The following is an 8,681-nucleotide window of genomic DNA, read 5'->3' as shown; positions in this document are numbered from 1 at the left end:
TATTGTGGTTCCCTCATAGGCTCGCGCTGCTCAGGTAGCACAGCAACACTACAACTCGCAGCTGAAGAAGAAGGTGTGGTTCGGCTGGCAGGCTCTGATTCAGAAACACTGGAAGGTCCAGGTGGAACGGGCTTGCCGTGCAAGGGCTGAAGAGGTCTGCACCCGTCTGTCTGCAGAGTATGAGGCCAAGCTGGCAGAGGTAAACAAGCAAGTGAAGGCCCTGCATATAAACACTGGTATGGTGATGCTGCATTGCTAAATGTATACTTAAGTTTAACTCAATGAGGTGTTTTACAGTAGGAATTATACTCTGTATTCAGCAAGATACATATTTTTCCAGTTTTTCTTAAGTTAAATGTAATAATGTAAATATTTATAAATACAATTTGAACATTTCAATAAACATTAACTACACTACTCTTGATTATTAGTAATTCAAAGGTTAAAGGAAGACGGTTGTTGTTGGTGCATCAAATATATATCAAGAGTGCAACACAAAGGCATAAGAATGATACATCATATGTTTTGTCAGTATCTTATAAACTGATACATTAATTGTTTCTATTCTCTGCATTCTGTCTCCACAGCACTGTGTGGCCATAGAGAAGGCCCAGGCAGAGATTCAGAGACTGCAACTAGACAGAGAGCGCTCTGAAGAATCTATGAAGAAAGCCTTTATGAGGGGCGTGTGTGCTCTCAATATGGAGGCTCTCGGCATGTTTCACACTACAGAGGGACGACCAGGGCAACCTTCAGTTCATGATCAGCATGGTCTGTAATAAAATAGCCACACAAAACTATTTTTAGAGAATACCCACCCTTTTAGAAGTGCACTGTTATCCTTATCACAACCCATACATATACAGTAAATACATAAATAGACCCCTGTTCTTTACAACAAAACATGAAAGCATTGCTGGCTTTGCCTCGCTGCTGTATCGATTCAACACATTAATCATGACAGAAACTAACAGACAAAAGAAAGAAACACCATTTCTCTGTAAAGCGCAGGCGTGGGCTATTGACAATTGTGTAGATTTATGAATGAGTGGAGTGGAGGGTGGTCTTTGTTCTTCTAGAAGTCCTTCACTGGCTCATCAAATGGAGTGATGACTCAGTGGATGTGCTGATTGCTAACTACTTTGCACAGGTTATAACCCTGATTTGATGTGGCACTGAAAATGTGTCTGGAAAAGGTAAATAGCCCCTGGTCACATTTATTAAATCATGAAGTTACTATTATTTAGTTGTATGTTAGCACTATGAAAAAATGTGTTAAGAGCTTCGACCAATACAGGATATTTAAGTATACAACTAAAATGAATCTCCAATAGCACTGATCAGCCTTGTACTTGCCCTAAAAACTCAAAGCATTACATGATTATCAGGATACATTCTTATTGATTTCATGTTGTTCTCTGTGCTATTTTTAAATGGCTACTGAAGCTGAATCACAATGCTTTTAGTTTGTGCAAATGAACCCTAACGTGGTCTTCTGCTCATCCATCTGCTTTCAGGTTTAATGAGTCTTGCAACCTGAAATGTGTTTCATTATGCAGCTGTCAAACTGGGGCTGGGCTGCTAATTGAATACTTGTTTCCTACTCTTTTTGCCAAACAGGCTAACACCAAATGCATTGATATGAAGTCCTATTTAGCCTTTTTAAGTATATGTACTGATAAGAGTTATGCAATTAATGTTCAGTCTCCTTTTATTTTGTTCAAGCAAAGGCATATAGAGGTCTCTGGCTTCTCTGTTAGATATGTTGTTTAAACCTATATAACATCGCCATTTCTCAATTACTAGAACTAAGCGCTATGAAGTGAAATTGTTCAACCAAAAGGAAATGTAAGATAGGTAGGCTTTTCATTTAAAGTATACTGGTCATCAAGATTTTCAAATCAGTTCAATAGGAAAGATTCATCATAATTGTAAATACCAGTCCAACATTTATCACTAAAATTTGTGATTTTCTGCAATAATAACAAGAATATATTGTGATGTATTGGGACTCTGACTAAATGTATGTATTTTTTTCTTTCTGTAGATATTCTGCCTCCCGAGGATGAGTCTACATTGGCTCAAACTCAACCATATCCCATCTCTTCCACACAGTTTAGTCCAGCCCACTTTGACCACCCAGACCCTTTCCACAGCCAAGTAGAGGATATGGTAAGAGGACAATGTCTCATTAAAACAATATATTTATTTGCACACCATAATTCTTATAAAACATTGTTTATCTCCATCTCAAATTATAATATAATATTTTTAAAAAAAAATCATGTTTTCTTTTGTAGATTCCACTGAATGGAAATATGAATATTCAGTAGTGGTGTTAAGGTAGTGTTTGTATTTCCTTGTTTCTCAGATGGGCTCTGGTGCCCCTGTGTCGAGGGTAGAAGTGATCCCTCCCACTACAGTAGTGCAGAGCTCTCTCCCACTTGGGGGCACTGCAAGTTCCCACAAACAGGTTGGTTGACTATGGCACAAGTCAAGTAATGATAATGTTCACCTTCACAACAACCATGTACAACTATGACTATAATTATAGTATTGATTAAATTGTTATTAACACAGAATTACTCAAGTTTAGTAGAAAATAAGTCTCTACTACAGTTATCACATTCATACATGACTCAATAATATTTGCTGTTTCAGGTGAGCGGTCAAGTCATCACAGCCAGTCAACAAAAACCCTCAAAGACTGTAACGGCTCGCATCACTGCACGCACTGACGTTGGAAAGACTGCACGCAGCAACATCCAGGTGATGAGTGTGGCTCCACCCATGAGCTCTGTGATTGTTGAACGCCATCACCCTGTTACACAGGTATGGGACAGAGTGCATCACTACTGTATTACTACCTGTGTGTTATTATGTGCATACCTTTTTAGTTATGAGAAGCTGACAAATCCAGAAGAACATTTTATGTTGTTTCTCTTTTGTTCTTTCAGCTCACTATTGGTCAGGCCATGGCTTCTAAGTTTCCTCGCTCCTCCAACAGGCCACACCACAGAATGCCAGCTCACTCCAACACACCAGCACAGCATGACACTCACAACACACTGACATCTCAGATATGCTCTGCAAAACTCAACTACCGACAAACAGTTGTGCATTAGTTCCAATTCCATTTTATTTTGATATCTTGGAGTGGATTAGCCCTCGCTCTCTGCATTTGAAGTGAACATTAGATTTTTTTTTTTAGCTTCCTATCATGAATGTGCATAATGTCATGGGCAATAGGATTTTTCTCAGGGAAGTGCTTCATAGACACAGGAAACTGGTACGTGTTAATGTTTTTGATAATTACTAGCTTGACAGAGTTTAGAGAAACAAAATTGATGTTTATTTCTGTGAAAAAACGACTGAACAGAATAGTTTCACCTGTGCATGATTTAAAATTGTAAGTATTTATTTTAACTGTATTTTACTCTATTGAGACCGACCGTCCAAAACCACAGGTTGATTGTTTTAATACACCGAAGCCATGTGTTACTCATCAAAATAAATTATTCTTCCAGTTTTTGAAAATGACGTAAACATATGTTGCCGTGTTTATCTTCATGAAATGCTGCAGCTCTTGCTGTTGGGATTCTCTGCCTCCATCCGAATCATATCTGTAAAATAAATTGACAATTTCCACAATAACAGTTTGGCGCATATCCCTGGCCTGCCCACCTTTTATGTTTATACATTCCTCAGTATTTTGGTTTGGAAAAACAAATGTTCTGAATGTACCTGCAGCTTTCCTGTTCCCTGTGAGGGCGAGGCCCTGGTAGAGTTCTCTAGCAGGGCTCTTCTGAGCCAACTCCTCCCCGTGGAGCCAGATCAGCAGCATCCTGTTCCCATGCTCTTGATAGCTCTGCTGACCTGTGGATAAACACACACACACACACACACACAGCATTGTACATCCAGAAAAACAATTTAAATAGTACAAATAACAAAGGAACCTGCCTCTGTACATTGGAAGATAAGATTAAAAAAAAAAAATACTTAGGCTAATCTGATTGAAAAAAATAAGCTTTCCAAGGATATTCTTCTCATTGCAAAATGTTCCTCATTAGTTTAGGGATTTTAATCCCGTACATTGTGGCTACAAGAAGCTTATGTTTTACATTTTCAGAGAGTTGCCAAACGCACAGTCAAAAGCCTGACCAGGCGGTGTGAGTTATAGCACCTGTCCACTGCTCCTCGATAGCCGACACTTGCTCCTTCGTGAAGCCCCAGTGTTCTGCAAGTCTTTTCCAGTCTCTTGGCTTCAGAAGCTTGTACGCCAGGCGCCAGGCCATGGAACGGAGCTGCTTGGTCTCGCCGCGGTGGTCGAGTTTAAACGTTAGCGGATTCTCGCTGTGAATGCTCTCATTAAGGTCTGGGTTTGCCTAAAAGGGCAATTAAATTATGTAAAGGCCACACGCCTCAGACAGAGAGGCTGGACAGATTATTGAAATGACACATGATTAGCAATATGAATGCCAGTTAAACTTGTTTTTTAATAACAATAACGGAATAGGAAATGATTCAGACATGTTCTTAATTAAATTATTGATAAATTGTCTGTCAAATTCTTCTGGGTTGTAAGTCCTTTTTCTTTATTTTTTGACTTTGGGTGCTTTAATAGTATTAGTGGGGATTTAACTTATCTAGATTTTGACGTTGGAAAATCAATCATTTCCGATGAAGGCAATTATTGATTTCAAAGCCTCAAAAATGAATTATGGCACATATGAAAACGGACCAAGTTTCAAGTAATTTCACCACTTCTCACCTTCCTCCACGTGTAGTATCTTTCTGCTTTGATGATCATGTCCACAACAATCACCTCGTCTGCCCTGACTGCCACACCCAGAGCCGTCTTACCCTGCTACTCCGTATCCATTATGTACAACAAAATACAAAAACTTAAAACACAACTGTAAACTATAAGATTAATAATCACATTTTTTCTTACACTTTCAATGTATCATGCTGCAATTATGTCTTAAATCAATCATGTATTTATGTTGCCCTTTGGTTTAACTTTAGGATTTTGGCCATGATTTACTTTTTTTTTTAAAGTGTGCACATTTACAATAGGTAAGCATGAGTTAACATATACGTATGGCAATTCCCTTTGGTTATCTCCATAAGTTTATGAAAATGATTACCCTGTCCTGGAGGGTCAGATCCAGCCTGGCTTTAAGAAGCATTTCCACGACTTCTATTCTGGCCAACTCTGCAGCAAGGTGCATCGCAGTCTGGGACCTCTACAACACAATGCAGCAATTATTTTCTCTATTCACTTTTCTCATATATAGTTTGACTTTCATTTTTATTTGACTCGAGACTAGCACACCTTGTCAGCAACATTAATGTTGCAGCCAGCCGTCAGTAGAGAATGGATCACAGGGATGTGACTGTTCTTCACTGCAAGATGGATTGGAGCCTCTAGGTGCTGAGAGGAAAAATATTCTGTTTCACAACATGAGCCCAAAAAGTGAGCGAGTTAGCTTTAGAAAAAATATGTAAAATCACAACGATATGCATCCATGCTGACTATCCGCAGCACAGCTGATGTGTGTATCATCTGTGTGACCAAAAAACTTTACTAAGAGAGAGTACTACTGCCACCTAGCTTGTATTTGCTTACCTGATTCTGGGAGTCCGTATAGGCTTTGTAATCTAAGAGGAGTTGAACGAGAGGCATGTCTCCTCTTTCTGAAACTGGATGGAGAGCGCTGCATTTGTCCTTCAAGAGAGGCGAGAGAGGGAGATTTAGCTGTTGGCTTTTTACATTATTTACCACTTTGGTTCTGCCTATAGGATTAACCAAATTAAATAATGTCACACTTATTAACAATCAGCCTGAGTGGGGCTGCATATATGTATGTACAATACAATATGTATGTATTAAAGGAATATCTGATGTCTAAGAAATGTGCCAGTTAGAGTCAGAAAGGTGGCCTATTGTACCGTTGTAAGGATGTTGGGGTTACAGCCAGCCTCCAGCAGGATCAGGACACATTCTTCATGGCTGTTTTCTGCTGCAAGGTACAGAGCTGTCTCACCCTTCTGCAAGACAAAAACAAAATATAAACACCTAGTCGTGGTGCAAGATAACCAACAGACACAGACAATGTCTTACTATGCTCACAAAATGTAAACAATGTTTTCAGGCCTGCAACCAATCACGAATCAGAAAGGAACCACCCTTGGATAATGAACAGGCATCTGTAACTTCATTGTTTATGCTGAAGTCTTTTTTTTAACACATTTAAATGATTTAATAACTATTAACTTAGTCATCGTTATTTAGGTGATATCCGTCTCCACTCCCAGTTGGAAGAATCCAGAAACACCAAGTAAATATTATCAAGTATAACTGAAGTTCAAGCCAAAACACACTTTTCTTTGTTCTATGATAGTAACCAGTACATGTTTGATGCATCTTAATTAATCCAAAGTGGAGCCGCCATCCAGCAGTGGATTAGCCGCTGAGCACACACTGTCACAACCCAAACCGTGATAGAGATGATGTTTTCAGTGATTGTGTACCATATTGACTTCATCCCGAGTATCGAAGCTCTGCAGCAGCGAGTATACGGCATCTGAGTGGCCGTTCTTGGCAGCCAAGTGCAGGGGCGTGTCCCCGTTCTGGCAGATGGGAGGGAGGGAAACAACCGGCATCAAAGAGTATTGATCTTACTTGCTGTTGCAACACACAAATGTGCATTCAGACACATGAGCACAAATGGCACACAAACCAAAAACCTGAACAAGTCCACACACACACACACCTTGTTGGCCTTCGTGGTGCCCATGTCGTATGGCACAATAAGTATATCCATCATTTCAAGACATCCATGATCTGCCGCCAGTGCAAATGCCCGGTGTCCTGACTGAAAAAAAGAATTGATGTCCAAACTATATTTACTTCATATACTTTGGTCATCCTAGATAACATATCATTCGTGATTTATATTGATTTGTGTAAAATGGGTGTTGAGTAGATACCTGGTCATCTTTATCTAGTTCTTTCATCTGCAGGTCATTAATTATATACTCTGCAATTTCAGTGTGGTTGTTGATAGCAGCGCAATGCAGGATATTCAGTCCTTCCTTATGTTTAAAAAAAAAAACAAGTTGATGTTTTATCAAGCAGTGTGCCATAGAATAAATGTACTTGAGTTGCAATAGGAAACAGAGGGATGCATAACATGGTGGAAAAGAGCATCTGGGCTGAGACAAGCATACACATATTTAAATATAATGGAAATGAATTGACTTAGGGAAATATTTGCTTTAATAATCAAAATAGAAAGACAAATGGCCCAATTTCTGAATATTTTTCTCTACTAATTACTGAGACAAAGTAGAACAAAAATCGTTCTGCTTTTTTTTTACCTCGTTCTCAACCTTCTGTTCAGCCCCGGCTTGCACTAATAATTTCATGATGTCCAAACTGCCAAACCAGGCAGCCAAATGAATGGGTGCCACACCGTGCTGCCAGACACGACACAATAACCAAATGGAAAGTTGTGATTACTGAAGAGTTTTACAAAAGCAATTGTCAGCGGCTCAAGATTGTAGATGCAGGTAGTTAAAACCCTCTCACCTTGTCCCTTTGGTCCACCTTGACCCTGCGCTGTAGAAGAAGCTGCACAGCTTCCTTGTTTTTGCCAGCTACAGCATAGTGAAGGGCAGTCCTGTTATCCTGAGTCAAACAACTTCTTCAGTATATTTTACATCAAATATAGGTTTCAATCTCGTTGTGTGGTATTATACAATGCAGTACACTGAGATGCAGATTGAGTGTTTGTCTATTTAGACCCACCACATTCCTTGCATTCGCGTTCAGCCCTCTTACTAGCGACTTCATGGTCACCACATCATTTCTCTTTGCTGCTTCCATAAACTGCTTCTCTGCATCAAGCACTGCACAACACAGCAGACAGGAAGACTTTGCACATGGCTTTTGATATCTAATATACATAACAGCATGTTAGGCTTGATATGTGAGAAATATATAATGGCGTCTGAGTTTTCACCTCAGTAGGAGCATACTAAGTCAACGGAGTAATGTTTTATGTGCCTTGGTTTCAGCCTTACGCAAATAGTGTGTTTCTTGTAAAGAAAGAGGGCATACAGTCAGTCCACTGTGTGTAACTTAATCATGAACTCCAGCTTTAACAGTATGAACTTGAAGGCTCAGTCCTGAACAAGAGAAACTTTCTTTGAAATATTGCTCTGCAATTATAATAATTTATATATATTCCATTTGTTTTCCAGCTTTACATTTGTTGTACTTGCATACTCACACATCTCTTTGTTGTCGAAGGTGTTATCCATATCTTTTTCTGTGTGCTTGTTCAATACAAAGTCAGCAAAAGCCCTCAAAGTCTCCTCTTTTATCCACTTCCGAGGGTCCAAATGTTCTGTTTTGGGCTGATGCTTCTTGATCATCTCCCTCATAGCCAATGCTCTTTTCTCCATTGGGAAGTTGCTTAAATTACCTCTTTGTTTGTCCAAGGCAAATTAGTTGTAGTAAATAACACTGAAAGTAAACCAACCAAGATACCCGAGGACAGATTCTAAGGAAGACGTTAAGACCCTGTACAGTTCCTGTCTTTAAGCCTTGAAGTGGAAGTCTACTCCTGCTATTCTCTCAACACTGCCGGGCTGATCCGTGTTTACTT

The 8,681-nt window shown here is 39.4% G+C and overlaps 2 protein-coding genes across 2 annotated transcripts; one reads left to right on the top strand and one right to left on the bottom strand.

The window, feature by feature from the left end:
- Window positions 1-19: 19 nt before the first annotated feature.
- LOC137801891 (centrosomal protein POC5-like) lies at window positions 20-3,125 on the top strand (the record flags this gene model as incomplete). The annotated part of the gene is made up of 6 exons (XM_068599323.1): window positions 20-199; window positions 588-771; window positions 2,048-2,172; window positions 2,372-2,473; window positions 2,662-2,832; window positions 2,958-3,125. Coding segments are annotated over 6 exons (930 nt in total), but the record flags the coding sequence as incomplete, so codon positions are not given.
- Window positions 3,126-3,379: 254 nt separating this feature from the next.
- Window positions 3,380-8,478, bottom strand: LOC137801893 (ankyrin repeat and death domain-containing protein 1B-like). The gene is made up of 15 exons (XM_068599324.1): window positions 8,304-8,478; window positions 7,820-7,920; window positions 7,601-7,699; window positions 7,390-7,488; window positions 7,000-7,104; window positions 6,783-6,884; window positions 6,541-6,639; window positions 5,959-6,057; window positions 5,636-5,734; window positions 5,342-5,440; window positions 5,154-5,252; window positions 4,775-4,870; window positions 4,187-4,388; window positions 3,745-3,876; window positions 3,380-3,623 (listed from the first exon to the last, which is right to left on the bottom strand). Exons 1-15 carry the CDS (start codon window positions 8,476-8,478, stop codon window positions 3,568-3,570), a joined length of 1,662 nt encoding a protein of 553 aa, XP_068455425.1. The 3' UTR covers window positions 3,380-3,567.
- Between the last annotated feature and the right edge of the window lie 203 nt (window positions 8,479-8,681).

This window comes from Clinocottus analis, unplaced genomic scaffold (assembly GCF_023055335.1).
Source record: "Clinocottus analis isolate CAN_PGR_092001 unplaced genomic scaffold, fCliAna1.0.p SCAF_440, whole genome shotgun sequence".
NCBI classification, from domain to species: Eukaryota; Metazoa; Chordata; class Actinopteri; order Perciformes; family Cottidae; genus Clinocottus; species Clinocottus analis.
This window is presented reverse-complemented; position numbering and strand designations above follow the sequence as displayed.

Coding starts and splice junctions, on each gene's coding strand:
- LOC137801893 (XM_068599324.1), bottom strand. CDS start 8,478: ATGGAGAAAAGAGCATTGGCTATGAGGGAGATGATCAAGAAGCATCAG. Junction 6,885..6,999: donor AACTAGATAAAGATGACCAG/GTATCTACTCAA, acceptor TCTTTTTTTCAG/TCAGGACACCGGGCATTTGC. Junction 3,624..3,744: donor AGGGAACAGGAAAGCTGCAG/GTACATTCAGAA, acceptor TTTATTTTACAG/ATATGATTCGGATGGAGGCA.